The sequence below is a fragment of the Hypanus sabinus genome, chromosome 27 (genome assembly GCF_030144855.1).
Source record: "Hypanus sabinus isolate sHypSab1 chromosome 27, sHypSab1.hap1, whole genome shotgun sequence".
NCBI classification, from domain to species: domain Eukaryota; kingdom Metazoa; phylum Chordata; class Chondrichthyes; order Myliobatiformes; family Dasyatidae; genus Hypanus; species Hypanus sabinus.
This window is the reverse complement of record NC_082732.1, coordinates 43,173,748-43,195,016: the sequence shown is the minus strand read 5'-3', so window position 1 is coordinate 43,195,016 and position 21,269 is coordinate 43,173,748. Positions and strand designations below refer to the sequence as shown.

The following is a 21,269-nucleotide window of genomic DNA, read 5'->3' as shown; positions in this document are numbered from 1 at the left end:
TAGTTCACCACAGTAGTAGAGTGCTTAAAGGTGAATAAAGGAGAACATTCAGAAATCAAAGGTGTAAGGGGACTTGGGAGGATTTGTGCAGGATTCCCTTAGGGTGAACTTGAAGTTGAGTCGGTGGAAAGGGAAGGAAATGCGATGTTAGCATTCATTTTAAGATGAATAGGATATAAAAACAAGGATATAATGCTAAGGCTTTGTAAAGCATTGTTCAGACTGCACTTTGGAGCACTGAGCAGATTTGGCTCCTTATCTATGAAAGGATGTTCTGGTATTTGAGAGGGAGTTACTAGATTTCAAGTGTATCCCTTCCAACAGTATCTAGAAAGTACAGAAAATAATCACAGCATTTATAAAGCATTTGAACATGTACAGCACATGAGTAGGAAAGGAATGTTGAGATATGGGCCAAACATATGAAAGGTGGATATTTTGTTCAGATTGGACAATTTGGGCTGAAGGTTCTGTTTCTGTGCTGCACTACTCGTTGACTAAGCAACTGGAGGTGATCTGCTCATCTAATCAGCCACAATGTCAGTGCAAAGTGTCATCTTCTCTTAACCTCTGTTAACAGGAGACAAGCTGAACCTGGTTTTCTTTTGCTGATTTGGGGTTCAGCCATGCATCACGGAACTAAAGGTTGGCGTTACGGCGACAGCACGGTGATGCAGAAGGTAGGACTAGACGCGACGCATGCGCTTTGACTGGTGTCCACCGCCTGCTTCGCTCCCCCGCCTTTCCGGTTCGGGCCTGGCGAGCGATGGCGGCTGAGTCGTGGGCGCGGGCGGTCGATCTGCAGGAATCGGCAGCCGAGTCGGTGGGTACGGCCTGGGGAGCGGTCTGGAGGGCGGTGGCGGGGCGCTGAACGAGAGGTCGGGTCGGCGGCGGAAGGGAATCCGGATACGACCCGGCGAAGAGACCGGGACCGGGACTATGGTAACCGCGGGAGAGGAGAGGGGCGAGGTTGAGGTTTGGGGGAAAGAAGAGGATTAGGTGGGAAGTACGATAGAAGGAGAGGAGGGGCTGGAATGATGCTATAAATGGAGTGGGGAGGATTTGAAGGAGGCTAAAAGGGTTTGGGATTGAGGAGGAGGACTGGGAAGGGGTTGGAGTTGGGGAGGCTTTTGAGAGGGTTTGTTGGAAGACGAGAAGTATGGTTCTTGGGGCAGAAGTGGGTGGGGAGGGAGGCAGCTCCAGTGGGATCGGAGGGTGTTTTGAGGATGGTGGGGATGAGATGTAGTAGTGAGATAAGAGAAGGGAATGTGGGGATAAGGAACAAATAAGGAGGGGGTTCAGATAGTGGTGGGGGCATGGTTTCCCCCCAAAGTGTTTGAGTTCCTGTCCTCACTTGGATTTATTTTGATCTACAATTATATTCCTGCACTACTGTGGTGGGGTTGGGATTCTCTCTCAGACACGATTTTTTTTAAAAATCCTTTTAATTCTCCGGTGTTGATTCTGTCCACAGATACAGAAATGTTAGAAACACTCATTAGGTCAGGCTGCGTCTGTGGAAAAAGAGAGCTAGTCAATACTTTAGATAATCTTTACAAAGATTAGCTCTGTCTCTGTCTACAGATGCTGAATATCTCCAGCTTTTTGTGTTGGCCTGGGCTGGGGAATCCCATGTCTGGGTTAGATGCATTTATTCCCCCACTACTTGTTTGAGCTCCCAGTCTAGACATTCAGACAGTACTGAGCTACTGTATATCAGTTGTCAGATTAACCCTGTGTGTAAATAAAAGATTCTGCACCACTGTTGAATAAAGGGTGCAGATAATTGCTGCAAACGTTGGGCACCACATTCCTCACATTGGCTACACCAGGAATATTTCAAATGCCATCAGATATTTTTGTAAACACTAGAGGTGGTGCAGATTCTGCAAATCCAGAGCAATGCACGTGCAAAGTGCTGGAGGAACTCAGTAGGTCAGACAGCATCAATGGAAATGAACAAACTGAAGTTCCATGCCCTCTGGTGCCACAATGAGGCCACTCTCAGGTTGCAGGAACAACACCTCGTATTCTGTCTGGATAGTCTCCAACCTGGCAACCTGAATATTGATTTCTGTAGATTCTGGTAATTTCTCCCCCCTCCCTTCTCTCTTTTAACATTCCCCACTCTAGTTCCCCTCTTACCTCTCCTCATCTGCTCATCACCTTCCTCTGATGCCAGTTGATTTTCCCTTTCTCCCATAGTATATTTTCCTCTCCATTCAGACTCCTCCTTCAGCCCTTTACCTTTTCACCTATCACCTCCCTGCTTCTTACTTCCATCTCCCCTCCCCTATACACCCACTTTCCCTCTCACTTGGTCTCACATATCATCTGCTAAATGGTACTCCTTCCCCTCCCCCACCTCCTTATTCTGGCTTCTGCCCTGTTAAGGGGTCTCAACCCAAAATGTCAATTGTTTATTGCACTCTAGATGCTGCCTGACCTGCCAAGTTCCATCAGATACTTTCAGGTGTTTTCTCAGAACATGTAAAATTGAGAATTGGTGTATTACAGTGATATGTACTGAGATAGAGTAAAAGCTTTTGCTTGTGTGACATCCAAACAAAATGGATTTGTACTACTTCCACATTCCCGGTAGTGCAAAGATGAAAAAACTTTGCTGCACAATATAAAGTTGCAGGGAAAGTACAATGCAGGTGGACAAAAAGACATAAATGGAAATGTTATACAAATTAAGATTAATTTGAAAAGACATTTCTAAATAATCTGGACATCTTTGCAGGTTCCATCTCGAATGGAACCAACTGGCATTTGAGATGGAAGTGAAAAGTCAACTGTGTTGATTAGCTGGGATTGTTCAGAAAGCAATCATGGCAGATTTTGTTTTATAAAGACCTTTAGTAAACCAGACTGATTTTTGAAGCCATCTTGACAGTTTTGAGTTCATCGTTACTGTTCTGAGTAGTAAATTCCAGAATTAACCAAATTCAAGTTCCTCCACTGTTATGGTGTTATATGAATTCACAATTCAAAGTAAACTTATTCTCAAAGTTCTGTATATGTCACCAGACACTACCTTGAGATTCACTTTCTTATGGGCACTTACAGGGCAAAAAAAAACAGAGTTTTGAAAGAAAACAAAGACTGACAGACAACCAATATGTAAAAGAAGACAAACTGTAGAAATAAAAAATACTCAGAACATGACTAGTAAAGAGTCCTTGAATGCGTAGATCATAGAATCATTTCAGAGTTGAGGTGAATGAAGTTATCTCCTCTAGTTCAAGAGCCTGATAGTTGAGGGGTGATAACTGTGTGGGACCTGAGGTTTCTGTACCTCCTTCCCGATGGTGTTTGTAAGAAAAGGGCGTGGTCTGGATGTTGGGGTCTTTGATGGATGTTTCTTCCTTGTGGCAGCACTACTGTAAATACAAGAACTTGATCATTTGTGTTGCTTTTGAGGTTGCTGAGAGCATAATTAAACAATTATATGATCATGCTTTCCATGGCTTGTTTTTCTTGTGCCTGCTGCTGTTTTGATACCCCTTTTTTAAAATTGAAACCAGCACCGTTGTCAATGAAGAAAAGGTGTCTCCTTTGTCTCAATATTACCTCCTGATTATTTTCCCTAAATTGTCCATTTATTTTCCCTTACATCTGCAACAATACCTTATTCTAACTGCCTCAAACTTTATGACAAAATGCTTGATAGAGAGTCAGTTGTTCAGTAGAAAAACTGGAGGGGGATATACCAAGGACCTGATCAGAAGTTTGCTGAGATGTCCAGTTGGTGGAAGTTTCTAAAGGTGGATGTCTGTGGCAAAAGTTTGAATCTGAATTGCTTTTATGGATTGTAAAGTAAAAGAGTATCCTGTTCAGTCTCTGATCCTCTTGCTCTTTCCCGGTTACACGTTCAGGGTGCTTGCCATTCCTATTTTCTAAACAAAGCACCTTTTCTTTTAATCGCAGCTGAGCAACCTGAAACTGAAAGAAGAAAGTTCAAATGCTGAGCCAAAAGAAGGTGAGAATCAGCTCTTGGCATTTTTCAAAGTTCAAAGTTTTGAATTATCATCTTTGTATGTCACTATGTTCCCTCTAAGCTGCGTGGGTGTGCAGTCGAGCAGTAACCGAAATGCTCATAGCCCTTGTTGCTGCGCAGCTGGAGTTTTCTTTTAAATAATCTTAAAATAATTTTGAAATTATGCTAATATAATTTTGAAATCTGTTAATATAATTACAAAATGCCCTGTGATTAATGATGTGTTCATGAATATAATCCATAAATTTTCTAAATAATAAACATCCCACAACCTTTACTTTGAGACATTTTAGAGCTTTGATGTATTTACATTGTCAGTGTTTCAAGTTACAACACTGTTACATATTGAAACAGTAAACACAGAATGGAAGTTGGTAGCTCATTGTTAATAAGCTGCCAGCCTGCTGAACGCCAACACCATCTAGACAAAACTTTTTTTGTCATCGTGCTTGTAAGTTGCTTTGATTGCTGGACCGTGTTTCCTTGTGGGTTGTGCTTTGTGTTTGCTTGATGTGCCTATTATGGAAAAAAATTAAATTGTTGTGTAGTTTTCAGGGTGTGTATGTATTTTCTGCTCAGAGCAATGGTTGGTCCGCACAGCTGTTTAAAAACAATAAGAGGGAGCATTGCCATGTACAACAGTGAGATTCATTCTCTTGTGGATGTTCACAGTTAATAGAAATAAACACAATAAAATCAGTGAAAAACTACACATGACAGGGGCAGACAAACAACCAATGTGCAAAAGACAACAAACTGTGCAAATAGGAAAAGGGAGAAAAATAATAATAATAATAATAAATAAATAAGCCATAATTATTAGAACACGAGTTACAGAGTCCTTAAAAGTGAATTGCTAGGTTGTGGCAACATTTCCATGTTGGGGTGAGTGAAGTTACCCAGTGGTTGAGGGTTAATAACTTTTCCTGAACCCGGTGATGTGGCCCTTGTACCTCAAGTCCCAGAGCAGCAGGCTCAGGAAAAGTTACTACCCTTTCTGGTGGTAGTGGCGAGAAGGGAGCATGACCTGGATGATGGATGCTGCTTCCCATGACAGTGCTCCTTGTAAATGTGCTGGGTGGTGGGGGAGTCTTTACCTCCGATGGACTGGGCCGTATCCATGACTTTTTAAGATTTTCTAAGCACACAGAGGCAGCAGGAGAATGGTGAGCCAAAGCGTTCTCCAATATTATTAGATCAAATCTGTTACAAGTTTAAATACAACAATTAATGTAGCCTATTTTTGTGTATTTCAACTGATCACATGAGAAATAATTGAATTTATACACTCAATAGACAATAGACAGTAGGTGCAGGAGTAGGTCATTCAGCCCTTCTAGCCAGCACCACCATTCACTGTGATCTTGGCTGATCATACACAATCAGTACCCTGTTCCTGCCCTTTCCCCATATCCCTTGACCCCGCTATCTATAAGAGCTCTATCTAACTCTCTCTTGAAAGCATCCAGAGACTTGGCCTCCACTGCCTTCTGGAGCAGAGCATTCCACATATCCACCACTCTCTGGGTGAAAAAGTTTTTCCACATCTCTGTTCTAAATGGCCTACCCCTTATTCTTAAACTGTGGCCTTTAGTTCTGGACTCACCCATCAGCAGGAACATGCTTCCTACCTCTAGCGTGTCCAATCCCTTAATAATCTTATATGTTTCAATCATATCCCCCCTCATCCTAAATTCCAGTGTATACAAGCCCAGTTACTCCAATCTTTCAACATGTGACAGTCCTGCCATTCCGTGAATTAACCTTGTGAACCTACGCTGCACTCCCTCAATAGCGGGAATGTCCTCCCTCAAATTTGGAGACTAAAACTGCACACAATACTCCAGGTGGGGTCTCACCTGGGCCCTGTGCAGCTGCAGAAAGACCTCTTTACTCCTATACTCAATTCCTCTTGTTATAAAAAGCCAGCATGCCATTGGCTCTTTTCACTGCCTGCTGTACCTGCCTGCTTGCTTTCGTTGACTTATATACAAGAACACCTAGATCTCGTTGTACTTCCCCTTTTCCTAACTTGACTCCATTTAGATAGTAATCTGCCTTCCTGTTCTTGCCACCAAAGTGGATAACCTCACATTTAACCACATTAAACTGCATCTGCCATACATTTGCCCACTCACCTAGCCTGTCCAAGTCACCCTGTGTTCTCATAACATCCTCCTGACATTTCACACTGCCACCCAGCTTTGTGTCATGGGCAAATTTGCTAATGTTACTTTTAATCCCTTCATCTAAATCATTAATGTATATTGTAAACCAGCTGCGGTCCCAGCAGCGAACCTTGCGGTACCCCATTGGTCATAGGTTGCCATTCCAAAAGGGACCCGTTAATGGCTACCCTTTGTTTCCTGTCAGCCAGCCAATTTTCAATCCATGTCAGTACTCTGCCCCCAATACCATGTGCCCTAATTCTGCCCACTAATCTCCTATGTGGGACTTTATCAAAAGCTTTCTGAAAGTTCAGGTACACTACATCCACTGGCTCCCCCTTGTCCATTTTCATAGTTACATTCTCAAAAAACTCCAGAAGATTAGTCAAGCATGATTTTCCCTTCGTAAATCCATGCTGACTCGGACTGATCCTTCTACTGCTTTCCAAATGTGTCGTAATTTCCTTTTTTATAATTGACTCCAGCATCTTTCCCACTACTGACGTCAAGCTAACCGGTCTATAATTCCCTGTTTTCTCTCTCCCTCCTTTCTTGAAAAGTGGGACAACATTAGCCACCCTCCAATCAGCAGGAACTGATCCTGAGTCTATAGAACATTGGAAAATGATTACCAATGTGTCCACGATTTATACACTCAGTGGTCACTTTTATGTACTGCACTTCCTGTACCTAATAAAGTGGCCATGGAGTGTTTGTGCGGGATCTTCTGCTGCTGTAGCTCATCCACTTCAAGGTTCGATGTGTTGTGCATTCAGAGATGCTCTTCTGCACATCACTGTTGTAACGTGTGGTTATTTGAGTTACTGTCACCTTCCTGTCAGCTTGTGCCAGTCTGGCCATTCTCCTCTGACCTCTCTCATTAACAAGGCACTTTTGCCCACAGAATTGCCACTCACTGGATATTTTTTGTTTTTCACCCCATTCTCTGTAAACATTAGAGTCTGTTGTGTGTGGAAACCCCAGGAGATCAGCAGTTTCTGAGATACTCAAACCACCCTGTTTGGCACCAACAATCATTCCATGGTCAAAGTCACTTAGATCACATTTTCTTCCTTATTCTGATGTTTGGTCTAACAACTGAACCTCTTGACTATGCTTTTATGCATTGAGTTGCTGCCACATGATTAGATATTTGTATTAATAAGCAGGTATACAGGTGTAGCTAATGAACTAAATGTATCACAGCCAAATTTCTGAGTTTAACTACTTAAAAGTTCTCAAGTTGTTTGCGGTGTATTGTAATTAGAAATTGTTGCAATCTGACAATAACTAGTCTTCCATTGCTCTGCGAGTGTGAAGGTTGGTTCAAGACCCAGTAAAGTAACTTATTGAACCTGGTGCTATGGGACTTCTGGCTTCTATATCTTCTGCCCAATGGTAGCACCGAGGAGGGAGCATGGCCCAGAATGTAGAAGTCCTTTATGATAATATGCTGTCTTCTTAAGGCAGCCTCTCTTCCAGATGCTTTTCATGGTGGGGAAATTCCAGAGCAGTTGAACTTACAGACAGAGGGGCCCAGATGGGCACTAAAGATATAACAAGGACATTATCGTTTAACCAATGAGTTGCAACTTTCTCTTTACAAATTCAGTCAGCTAATAAGCCCATTACCCCTACTGGGGCATAGGCCACCGACAGTAGCTGACCAGAATCCTCTGTCCTGGGCCAAAAGTTGATTGGCCCTATAGCTTCCACCTTCACCACATGACTTCATATGTCTTCTAGGCAAAGATCCTTCCTTTCCCAGGGATGAGGTCTTTGGAGTTTCTGTTGGCCTTTCTCTAGCATTGGGTTTTGAAGGGATGGAGTTGCTAGCCTCCATGCCCAACCCTCTTCCTTTCTTAGCCGGGCTTGGGACTGTCCATGGTGGAGTTACTTCATTACAAAGCTTACAATGGAAAAAAGTTATTGTTAAACAAAAAGAACATTACAGTAGCGTATCATAACTGTTGAATATAATTTCTCTAAAACAGGATGTTGGATAGATACTTGGTCAGACTTAAATCTATACCCCTGTTACATGTAAATATCAGATGGCATGAATCTCCTCTATCTGAGAACTGTAGTGTCCTGATCAACACACACAGAATTCTGGAGGAACTCAGCAAGTCTATGGAAAAGAGTAAACAGTTGATGTTTTGGGCTGACACCCTTCTTCAGTTTTGGAAAGGAAGGGGGAAGATGCCAGAATAAGAAGTTGGTGGGAGGGGAAAGAGGGCTATTTAGTAGGGGACAAGTGAGGCCAGGTGGGTGGGAAAGGTAAAGGGCTGGAGAGGAAGGAATCCGATAGGAGAGGAGAGTGGACCATAAAAGAAAGGGAAGGAGGAGGGGCCCCAGGGGGAGTTGATAGGCAGGTGAGAAGAGGTAAGAGGCCAGAGCGTGGAAGAGAACAGGAGGGAAGGGGCAGAGAAAAATGTTTTTGCCAGAAGGAGAAATTTATGCCATCAAGTTGAAGCTACCCAGACAGAATATAAAGTGGTGCTCCTCCACTCTGAAGGTGGCCTCATTGTGGCACAAGAGGAGGACTGACATGTCCAAGCAAGAATGGGAATTGGAATTAAAATTTTTGGCCACTGGGAAGTTGGGCCACTTTTGGCAGATGGAGTGGAGGCGCTCTATGAAGCTACGGGTCTCACCAATGTAGAGGAGGCTGCATCGGGAATGCCGGACATAATAGACGACCCCAGCAGATTCACAGGTGAAGCGTTGCCTCACCTGGAAGGACAGTTTGGGGCCTGAATGGAGATGAGGGACGAGATGAATGGGTGGTGTAGCACTTGCAGGAGTGCATGCCTGGAGAGAGAGAGAGACGAAAGGATGGGGAACCATAGAGGGAGCAATCCCTGTGGAAAGTGGGAGGTAAATATGTGTGGTGGTAGAATCCCTTTGGAGATCAGAAATTGTGGAGAATGATGTGTTGGATGCCGAGGCTCATGGGGTATCCCTACGACTGGGGCAGCGAGCATGTTGACAATGTTTTTTACTTTTTTTAAATTGTGGATGCCAAATTACCTCTAATTATGAAACCTTCATTACCCTTCTGTGATCTTTAACAAACTCGACACTGGAACCAGGGTCAGATTTATTTTCACCGACATTAAGTTTATTGTTTTGTGGCAGCAGTAGAGTGCAAGACAAAAATTTAGATAAATAATTAGTGTGAAAGAAGAATAGTGGGGTAGGTTCATGGACCATATAGAAATCTAGTAGTAGAGGGGAAGAAACTGTTTCTAAATCATTGAGTGTGTGTCCTCAGGCTCTTGTACTTCCCTCCTGATGGCAGCATTGGGAAGAGGGCAGGTACCGGATGGTGAGGGGCCTTAATGATGAATTCTCCTCCTTGACATACTGCTTTTTGAAAATGTCCCCAATGCTAGAGAGGCCGGAGCCCATGATGGATCTGGCTGTGTTTACAGCACTCTGCAGCATTTTTCCATCCTCGCATTGGCCCCTCCATACCAGGCGGCAATGCAACCAATCAGAATGCTGTCCATCATACATCTGAAGCAATTTCCAAGAGACTTCCATGACATACCAAAGACTCTAGCATGGATAAAGCAGTGGTTGATGGGCAGAAAGCGAAGAATGGGGATAAAGGGAGCCTTTTCAGGTTGGCTGTCAGTAATTAGTGGTTATAACATTAATGGCTAGAAGGTCTATATTACAAAATTGGAAAGAAGTAAATCCTCCTACCACGTCTCAGTGGTTCTCTCAAACTATTTCTTATCTGAGCTTGGAAAAAATTAGAAGCACTATTTTTGACTCATCAATTAAATTTGAAGAAACTTGGGGACCGTTCATTCGACATTTTCATATGAATTAATTTGGCCTCTTCCAGACCTTCTCTCTACTTATACTACTTAACCGGAGTTTTTGGCACTATCATATACAAATAAACTGTTAGTATTGCCCATGTTAGTTTAGTTTAGTACTTTTTTTTTCTTTATATATATATATATATATATATTGCCTGTTTTTTTATTATTTTTTCTTTTTCTTTTGACGATTATTTTTATTTTTTTCATATAAGTACTATAGACTTGATTGATAATGTACTATGCTTTTCTGTTGATATTTTAATAGGATATTGTTATCCTACTATTAATTTAATTTCAAGTCTTATGCATTTATAACCTATTCATTATTATATTATGTTTTTTTTTATATATATGAAATTCAATAAAAAGATTGAAAAAGAAAAAGAAAGTAACTAGTGGTGTTCCACAGGGGTCTCTGGTGTGACTGATTATTTTTATGTTGTATGTCCGTGATTTGGATGATGGAATTGATGGCTTTCTTGTAAACTTTGCAGATGATATGAAGGTAGGTGGAGGGGCAGGTACTTTTGAGGAAGTAGAGAGGCTGCAGAATGACTTCAGCAGTTTAGGAGTGGCAGATGGAATACAGCATAGGGAAGTGTATGACCATGCACTTTGGTAGAAGAAATGAAAAGGTGACTATTTTCCAAATGGTGAGAAAATACTAAAAACTGAGGCACAAAGGGACTTGGGAGTCCTTGTGCAGGATTCCCTAAAGGTTAATTTGCAGGTTGAGACTGGTGAGGAAGGCAAATGTGATGTCAGCATCCATTTCAAGAGAACTAGAATATAAAAGCAAGGTAGTAATGTTGAGACTTTATAAAGCACTGGTGAGGCCTCATGGAGTACTGTGAGCAGTTTTGGACCCCTTATTGCAGAAGGGATGTGCAGAAATTCGAGAGAGTTTAAAAAGTTCACGAAAATGATTTCAGGATTAAATGGCTTGTCATATGAAGAGTATTTGATGGCTCTGGGCCTGTATTCACTAGAATTCAAAAGAGTGAGGGGTGACCTCACGAAACCTATCGATTGGTGAAAGGTCTTGATAAAGCAGATGTGGAGAGGATGTTTTCTGCGGTGGAAGAGTCTAAGACCAGAGGACACAGCCTCAGAAGAAAAGTGCATCTTTTTAGAATGGAGATGAGGAAGAATTTCTTTAGCCAGGGAGAGGTAAATCTGTGGAAATTCTTGCCACAGGCAGCTGGGCAGGCTAAATCTTTATGTATATTTAAGGCAGAGGTTGATAGATTCTTGATCGGTCAAGGCATGAAGGGATATGGGTAGAAGGCAGAAGATTGGGACTGACTGGAAAATTGGATCAGCCATGATGAAGTGGTAGAGCAGACTTGATGGGCCAAATGGCCTGATTCTGCTCCTGTATCTTATGATCTTGTACCAATTCTCCTTAAACACTGAATGAAATGTAGCCACAGGCATGCCTACTTTGTGATTGCATCAGTGTGTTGGGCCCAGGGTAGGTCCTCTGAGATGTTGACATCCAGGAATTTGAAACTTATCACCCTTTCCACTGCTGACCCACACTGCTTTGTGCTCGACCAACTTCCCCTTCTTGTCCTCAATCAATGCACTAAGATTGTCAGAATGCCATGGAATCAGCCATGCACAATAATTGAATTATGTTTATGTTCTGGGAAGGTTTTGCTTTCATTTTATTCAATAATTCTATTTTAGCAGTCGTAAAGCAAGATCGTTCGGATAAAGTGGACAAAGCCAATAAACCAGACAAAAGTGGTGACAGTGAGAATGCCAAGCCGGAAGAAGATGACAGAGGTATTTTAAATTTTACATTTTATACTAATCTAAGTACGTTTAAACCAAATGTTCTGACAGGTGAGTGAAAAGAGACACATGCTGTTTGGTTTTTAAGTGCAGTATTGTGATTCATCTTGTTCATCGTCCAGACCAACCTCCAGCATTTAGTACAGTCCTGTGCAACAGTCTTGGGCACATTATTATATATCTGGAATGGTCAAGACTTTTGCACAGTACTGTATTTGTCAATGTGGAGCGGAGAGCAAGTTTGTTAATCTGACTGGAACAAAGGATGTTAGGGATGCAAGGATAGAACACTGCTGGAGGGGTGTGGGGTATGTGGTAGATAAGGAGTGCCAGGGATGGGTGTGAGGCCTGTATAGACACATCCAGCCCTGACGCACCAGGCAAACTAATTTGATTGCAAATAATTGGAATTAACAATGTACAAAAAGGATGGGTTGCACTTGAATCCTGGCAGGGAGATTTGCTAAGGCTATTGAGAGTTTAAACTAGTGTGAGGTGGTTCATTTTGGAAGGTCAAATATGATGGCAGAATATAGTATAGTAAGATATATAGTAATATATATATATATATAATATAATATAGTAAGACTCTTGGCAGTGTGGAGGATCAGAGGGATCTTGGGGTCCGAGTCCATAGGACATTCAGAGCTGCTGTGCAGGTTGACTCTGTGGTTAAGAAAGCATATGGTGCATTGGCCTTCATCAACCGTGGGATTGAGTTTAAGAGCCAACAGGTATTACAGCTAAATAGGACCCTGGTCAGACCCCACCTGAAGTACTGTGCTCAGTTCTGGTCACCTTACTACAGGAAGGATGTGGAAACCATAGAAAGGGTGCAGAGGAGATTTACAAAGACGTTGCCTGGATTGGGGAGCGTGCCATATGAGAAAAGGTTGAGTGAACGCGGCCTTTTCTCCTTAGAGTGACAGAGGATGAGAGGTGACCTGATAGAGGTGTATAAGATGATGAGAGGCATTGATCGTGTGGATAGTAAGGGGCTTTTTCCCAGGGCTGAAATGGCAAGCACAAGAGGGCACAGCTTTGAGGTGCTGGAAGTAGGTACAGAGGAGATGTCAAGGGTAAATTTTTTATGCAGAGAGTGGTGAGTGCGTGGAATGGGCTGCTGGTGACAGTGGTGGAGGTGGATACGATAGGGTCTTTTAAGAGACTCCTAGACAGGTACATGGAGCTCAGAAAAATAGAGGGCTATGGGTAACCCTAGGTAATTTCAGTGGTAAGGGCATGTTTGGCACAGCTTTGTGGGCCATAGTGCCTGTATTGTGCTGTAGGGTTTCTATGTTTCTAATTGGTTTATTGATCATTACTGAATGTCTCTCTGGTGCTTCTTGTTCCCTCCCCTCTCCCTGTTCCCTTCCCACTCTCAGTCCACAATAGAGACCCATATCAGAATCAGGTTCATCAGCATTCACGTATGTCACAATTTTTTGTTTTGCGACAGCAGTACAGTGCAATACATGAAATTGCTATAGTTCTGTGCCAAAGTCTTAAATAAGTGCCTAAGACATTTGCACTAGTGATCAGGTGAACTTCTTAAGCCTATTACCCCTGCTGGAACATAGACCACCGACAGCAGCTCACAACTGTCCTCTGTGCTGGGCCAGTCTTTCACGTTGTCTCCAGGTGTAGCCCATCTTCCTCTCCTAGGCATGAGGTCTTTGGAGCTTTTGTTGCCGTTTCTGTGGCTCTGTGTTTTTATGGGATGGGGATTCCTAGCCCCATGCGCACCCCTCCTCCTCTCACAGCCAGACTTGTGGCCATCACCTAGTGATCAGTAGATTAGGTTTGAAAGCTGTTTGTAAGAAATGTGTATACATTCTCCCCGTAATCAGATGGGTTTTCTCTGGGTGCTCCTGTATCCATCCATGTTCCAAAGATGTAAGTGTTAGCAAGTTGTGTTGGTCATTGACGCAGATGATGCATTTCACTGTATTTTTTGATGTATGTCTGATAAATAAAGCTACTTTTCAATTTTTTAGCATTTCTTTTAAAGGGAGTATTATTGAAGTAGTGCTCTGTTTCCTATCTGGTGACTATTTTAACTTCTGCTTTTGCAGAGGACAAGGCTGCCCAGTCCTTGTTGAATAAACTCATTCGTAGTAACTTGGTTCAGTCGTCACACCAGGTGGAAGTGCTGCAGAGAGACCCAAATTCTCCACTCTACTCAGTGAAGTCATTTGAAGAGCTCCATTTGTAAGTTTTACCTCTATGCTACTGTTCCTGTCATTGCTGTCAATGAGATAAAGCATATATTTGATTGAGCTTTGTGTAGCCAAACAACTACTTACTGTGCCTCCTTTTAATGTTTGCTGAGGTGGTTTGTTTTTTCACCACACTGATTGAAATTCGACACAATTTATTCAATATTCATGATCGTTCATAGTCATTTTTCAGTACGTAAGTGTAAAGGAGAATGAAATGATTGTTAGTCCGGATCCGATGCAGCATAAAGAAGTACAATAAATGCAATACTGCACAAACATCGTAGGCACATGTATATAGATAGTGTGCCTCCAACTTTTACACAGTATTGTGCTTATCAATGTGGAGTAGAGTGCAAGTTTGTAAATCTGGCAGGAGCAAAGGATGCCAGGAATGACGAGGGTGGAGCATTGTGGGAGGGGTGTGGGACAGGTGGAAGAGCAGGAGTGCCAGGGGCAGGGGTGGTGTGGGTGCAGACACATCCAGCCCTGAGACACCAGGCAAGGTCATTTGATTCCAAACAATTGGTTATTGATCATTACAGAATGTCTCTCTGGTGCTTCCCTCTCGCTCCCCTTTCCCTACCCATGATTCCTCTCTCCCTGTCCGCTTCCCACTCTCAGTCCACAATAGAGACCCAGATCAGAATCAGGTTCATCAGCATTCACATATGTCATGAAATTAGTTTACAGTGCAATACATAATATCTGCAGTACTGTATGAAAGTCTAAGGCACCCTGGCTATGTATATGTGCCTGTGACTTTTGCATAGTACTATATAAATAAAAACAATCCTAAAAAAACGCAATGTACAAGTAACTGCTGAGCGTATGTTCATGGTCTTCTGTTGCTGTAGCCCAACCACTCAAGGTTTGATGTGTCATGCGTTCAGAGGTGCTATTCTGCAAATCACTGTTGTAACACGTTGTCATTTGAGTTATTGTTGCCTTCCTGTAAGCTGGAACCAGTCTCCCCATTCTCCTCTCACCTCTCTCATTAACAAGCAATTTTTTCCTGCCGGTCTGCTACTCACTGGATGTTTCATTTTGTTTTTTGCAACATTCTCTGTAAACTTCTGAGAATTATGCATGACAGCAAAGAGACAAGCATTACATGTTGGTCTGGCTAGTGATACCCACTTCACATAAATTAACTTAAAGTAAGATTTTGCCACAGCTCTAGGGATATTAGAGTGCAGAAACTATGGAAGTTGTTGACATGAACTTCAGGGCCCAGTTTTAAGGTGTTTGGAAGTAGGTACAGAGGAGATATCGGGTAAGTTTTTTACTCAGAGAGAGGTGAGTGCGTGCAATGGGCTGCTGGCGACGGTGGTGGAGGCAGATACAGTAGGGTCTTTTAAGAGACTCCTGGATAGGTACATGGAGCTTAGAAAAATAGAGAGCTATGGGTAACCCTAGGTAATTTCTAATGTAAGTTCATGTTCGGCACAGCATTGTGGGCCGAAGGGCCTGTATTGTGCTGTAGGTTTTCTATGTTTCTAAAATCCCAGGAGATCAGTTCCTGAGATACTCAAACCATCCTGTCTCGAGCCAACAATCATTCCACTGTCAAAATCACTTAGATCACATTGCTTCTCCATTCTGATGTTTGGTCTGAACAATAAATGAACGTCTTGACCATGACTGTATGCTTTTATGCTTTCAAGGTTTTTGTGCCTGGTGCTTCTGGTTGATTTTAGTCCCAGAGTCCCACACTTTGTCACATTTAATCTACAGCTAAGAAGAACTCTCACTTAAAACATTGTCAGCAGAATTTCAGATGGTGACAAGGAGATATACAGGACCTGTTGAGTGGTGTTGCCACAACAGCCTTGCACTCAGTGTATGTAAGACCAAATAATTGATTGAGGATTTCGGGAAATGGAGGTCAAGGGAAGACACACCTTTCCTCATCAAGGGGTCAGCAGTGGAATGGCTGAGCAGTTTCAAGTTCCTGGTGTCAACGTTTTTGAAGAACTGTCCTGGGCCCAACATATCGATGCATTTATGAAGAAGGCATGCTATATTTCATTAGGAGTTTGAGGAGATTTGGTAGGGTCATCAAAGATTCCAGCAAATGTCTACATTTGCATTCTAACTGGTTGTATCACAGTGTGGTGATCCACTCTGCAGGATTGGGAAAAGCTGCAGAGGGTTGTAAACTCAGCAAGCTCCATCATGGGCACTAGCCTCGCCAGCATCAAGGACATCTTCGAAAAGCAATGCTTCAAAAAGGCATCATCATTAGGGGCCTTCTTCTTATTTCTACCATCAAGGAGGAAGTACAGAAGCTTGAAGACCCACACTCAAATTTTTTTGAACAGCTTCCCCTCTGCCATCGGATTACTGATTGTGAAGTAAACCCATGAACATTACTTTAGTATTTTTCCTCTCTTTTTGCACTGCTTGTATAATGTTTTTATTTCTTATTGTAATTTATAGTATATTTTATGCACTGCACTGTACTAATGCACAAAACAAATTTCATGACATATGATAAACCTGATTCTGATGTAATTGAAGATGCTTCATCAGCCATTCATAGTGAAAGATGCAGCCTGTGAGAGAGCTGTGGAACTCTAATGAATGGTTTGATACAAGCCTCTTGTAAACCAGTGCACTTTGCTCCTCTAATCATAAAAACACAGTCATCTTACAAAACAACTTGGATGGTTCCAAATTGTTGCAAAAGAATTTTTCAAACTGGCAGAGTTACACCTGTAAACTCCTAGTTTATTGGTTTGTATGGCCCAGTTAGAAGTACAACTCTGCTGGATGTGATGTGCAGGGAATGAGGCCTCCACTGGTTAGCCATGGTTGTTGCATTCTAGCTGACTATATGAAAGCCAGGACAGTACGATATGAAGAGCAAATTGTTCCCTAGAAGCAGGCTCACCCTCTCCATGCAGCTGTTGAATCCAAAGGAATGCAGAGACACCAGCAGCAACGTGTATGTTTACAGTCAGTATTGAACTCTGTAGGCACTCCAGCTCCTGATCTTTCCTCAGGATTTACTTTGGGACCCTTCCCCATGAGTGATTATAGCCGCAAGGCAACGGAAATCTGAGATTAGAGTTTTCCTGCTCCTAGATGAACTGCCAACCACAGCTGACAAGCCCCATCTGCCCGAAGTGACTAATCTTGGTTTTCAGAGGTTATTTAAGATGGATGCTATAGGGAGCATTTAATCGGTAGAGGAGATTATCCCCACTGTAAAGAAGGGAAAAAGCAGCAGATTAAAGATGGGGGTAGGGTGGAATCTGATGTTGAAATTGATTCTGTTCAGGAAGGTGTAGCTGGCTCCTCCCTACTGTACATCAACGGCTTCTCCATGAAGAGAGTCAGGAACACTGAATTTCTTGGAGTATACATCACAGGTGATCTCACCTGGTCCCTCTGTACCAGCTCTGTGGTCAAGAAGGCACAGTAGTTCCTCCACTTCCTGAGGAGATTGAGGTGAGGGAAACTCCCCACCCCCATTCTTAGCACATTCTTCTGGAACACCATCAAGAGCATATCAAACTCTGATATGGGAATTGGACCACAAGACCCTGTATTCAGTTGTGAGGCCTGCTGAACGAATCATCAAGGATCCTTCTTCCCTCCGCTTCCCCCTCCCCACTGCACCATTTAGGGCAGACTACAGAAGGTCTGCATTCATGGCATGTTCCACATCATCAAGGACCCCTCCAATCTGTCCTACAATCTCTTTGACTTACAACCATTAGGCAGAAGGAACCACAGGATACAAACAAGGCGTGTTAGGCTGGATAACAGCTTCTTGCCAAAGGCTAGGAGACATCTGAACACACTGCTATTACCCAATACACATTATTTAATATAGTCCCAGTACCATTATTGTGTTGTATATTTAGTTAAATGTTGTATAGTATATGCTCTCTGTAAACATAAATCTGCAGAATATATTTATTATCTGTTATTATTATTGTGTATGTGATATATGTTTTACACCTTGGTCCTTGAAGGTTGTTTCATTTACCTGTATACATGCATGCATTTGATTAAAATGAGAAGCAGGTAGATCACAGCTCTATAGAAAATGTCCTTTGGAATGAATTCTTTAATTAACAGTGAACTGTGCAGAATCCACATATTCCTTGATGTTAACATGCTTGCCATTAGTAACAACCTTCCTGAACATTCTTAAGTTTGTATTTATCGGAGCAGTGCTACAGTGCAGAGAATGCACCCTTGGGCCAGGTTTTCACCACCTTTAGAACTGCTCAGACCTGTTTGCTGGAATTAACTTCACAGATAAGTGATCTGAGACGATGTGGGGTCGAGGGACTGCTTTATAGACAGCTGGTATGTCTGTGTAAAGCAGGTCAGGTGTATTTTCACCTCTGGTAGCAAAATCAACCTGCTGGTGGAATTTAGGCAGGGTTGTCTTTAGGTTTGCGAGGTTAAAAACACCTGCAATCCCATGCAGGGGTTTGATTTGAAAGTCACTGATGGTGCTGTGGAGCTCATGCAGTGTCTCGCATTAGCGGGGTGTGGGGTGGGGGGTGACATATACCCAGTTCCCTGGGTTGCTGGTGCTGTAATAGCATTTCACTAACCATTATGTTATCATACCATCCCAATCCATTATTGGTCAAACCTTAAATTTCACCAATGAATATAGGAAATTTTATTTTTTTAATTTAGAGACGCAGCATGGAATAGGCCCTTCGAGCTGCGTCGCCCAGTAACTCCCGATTTCACCCCAGCCTAATCACGGAACAATTTGCAATGACCAATTAACTTGCTAACCAGTGTGTCTTGGACTTTAGGAGGGAACCGGGGAACACCCACGCAGTTGCGGGAAGGTCGTACAGACTCATTACAGGTGATGTCAGAATTGATGTTTAAACTCTGCCCTGAGCAGTAATAGTGTTATGTGAGCCGCCATGCTTCCATGGTGCCGTAGACCAAGTCCGTCAGTTTCACTTGCCAGCATAGACTCTGCCTCTAGCTACATATCCAGGTGCCTTAATGGGGCATCTCCTGGATTTTATCGCATCAGTGTAACATTGGCCAGTGTCCAACAAGTAACCTGCTTTGCTTCAGCTTCATGGTCTTTAAAAATGCTTCCTCCCTCTTTCCAGGGGACAAGAGAAAGCTGGCAGAGTTTCAGTGCAGGACCAAACACAAACACATAAACCAGGATTTCCGACCTTTACACCCTGGACCCAATTCCAAGGGATCCGTGGAACCCAGGTTGGGAACCCCTAACTTAATCTAATCCTTTAAGTGTAATTAACACCGTACTGTCCACTCTCCAAAGATAAAAGTGGTGCGGTAACATTGCCGTTAGCACAATGCTTAATGTCACCAGCAATTCCTGCTGTTGTCTGTAAGGGGTTTGTACGTTGTCCCCGTTTCCTCTCAGTGTTTTGGTTTCCTCCCATGTTCTAAAAAATGTACAGGTTAGGTTTAGTAAGTTGTTGACATGCTACGGAAACCCGGAGTTACCTGCAGGCTGCCCCCAGCACATCATCAGACTGTGTCGGTCGTTGACGCAAACAATTTATTTCACTGTGTTTTGATGCACACGTGGCAAATAAAAGCTTTTTTACTGTCTTTGATCTGTTATTAATCTGGCCCTGTTTTCAGAGTATTACTCATCATTGCCTCATTCTTGAATCAGCACTTTTCTTACATTTGTCTTCTCACCTTAACATAACGGCAGACAGGCAGGCTCGACAACGGGTAGTCAAAACTGCCCATTGCGTCACTGGCAGCAGTCCAGCCTCCATCAAAGACATAAACAGTCTTGAATGAGTCATCACTTTTGTGACTATTTTGAAATATCGCAGTTACATGATCGTTGGGCTAAGGCATTTCTGTTGACCATCATTTCTCTCCTGGGTGTGATAACAGTGTAGTTGTGTTTCCTTCATTCCATACGCCAGGAAATTTGTTTTGTGACAGTAGCACAGTGTAAGATATAAGAGTTTGTAAAATGGGATTGTTAAATGTCATTTCCTGTACATAAGTGTAAAGGAGAACAAATGAGTTGTTACTCTGATCTGATATTGCACAAAATACACAATAAGATATATAACACAATAATAATTACTGCAGTTTACATACCACCAGCAACTGGTTATAAGTAAATATTCGCAAAACTGCACTATGTTGTCTGTAAACAAGAAACAGCTCAGCCTGATACATTTTAAATTTTAGTTGATGACTTTAACCAGGCCTGTTTGAAGAAAACCCTGCACAGTTATCACCAGCAGGTAACCTTTTGCACCAGAGGTCCCAACACACTGGACCACTGCTACACTACAGGTAATGCCTTTCGTTCCTTCCTGAGATCGCATTTTGGCAAGTCGGTACATCTGGCCGTACATCTGCTACCTGCATACAGACAGAGCTTAAAGAACAAGACTTCAGAGAGGTGGTTGCGGGAGCCAGAGGAACAGTTACAGGATTGCCTTGAGTCAGTGGACTAGGCTGTGTTCAAAACTTCTGCACCAGGGTTGTTACAGACTATTGAAATAGCTGTGGATGAGTGTGTCCCCACAAAATCGTTCAGGGATTTCCCCAATCACAAGCCCTGGATGAACAAGGAAATCTGAAATCTGCTGAGAACCAGATCAGAGACATTCAAGTTTGGAGATCAAAAATGTTCAAGAGGTGCAGGTGTGATTTCTGGAAAGCCATCTCACGGGCAAAATGGGGACTCTGGATTTGACTGGAACCAATGAGGGATGCTCGACAGTTGTGGTAGGGTTTGAATGCCATAACCTCCTACAAAAGTTAAATCTTCTGACATAAGGGACAGTGGAGTTTTGCTTCCAGATGAGCTCAATGCCTTCTGTGCTCGCTTTGATCACCGGAACAGGGCGGAACCATAGTGCACCCCCATGTGCCGACACACTGGCTGGTGTGTTCACAGATACCTTTAATCTCTCACTCCGACACTGCGTGGTACCCACCAGCTTCAAGCAGGTTCCAGTCGTACTGGTGCCCAAGGAGAGCATGGTAACCTGTCTAAATGATTATTGTCTTGGGCACCTACATCCACGGTGATGAAGTGTTTTGAAAGGCCGGTGTTGAAGCATATCAGCTCCTGTCTGAGTGGCGACTTGGATCTGCTCCAATTTGCTTACTGAAGCAACAGGTCTATAGCAGATACTATCTTGTTGTTTTCTCACAACCCTGCAACATCTGAACAGCAATGATGCATACATTAGGATGCTCTTTATCAATTACAGCTCGGCATTTAACA

General features: G+C 42.8%; 1 protein-coding gene across 4 annotated transcripts in view; it reads left to right on the top strand.

Annotated features, from left to right (window-relative positions):
- Positions 1-710: 710 nt before the first annotated feature.
- The window catches only part of ddx19a (DEAD-box helicase 19a), a 43,024-nt gene continuing 22,465 nt past the window's right edge, over positions 711-21,269 (top strand). The window contains exons 1-4 of one of the 4 annotated variants that reach the window (XM_059952332.1): positions 711-823; positions 3,934-3,985; positions 11,703-11,801; positions 13,886-14,021. In XM_059952332.1, coding sequence (XP_059808315.1) covers positions 767-823; positions 3,934-3,985; positions 11,703-11,801; positions 13,886-14,021 — 344 coding nt within the window. In that variant the 5' untranslated portion in view covers positions 711-766. The other 3 variants (XM_059952333.1, XM_059952334.1, XM_059952335.1) reach the window with 3 other exon arrangements.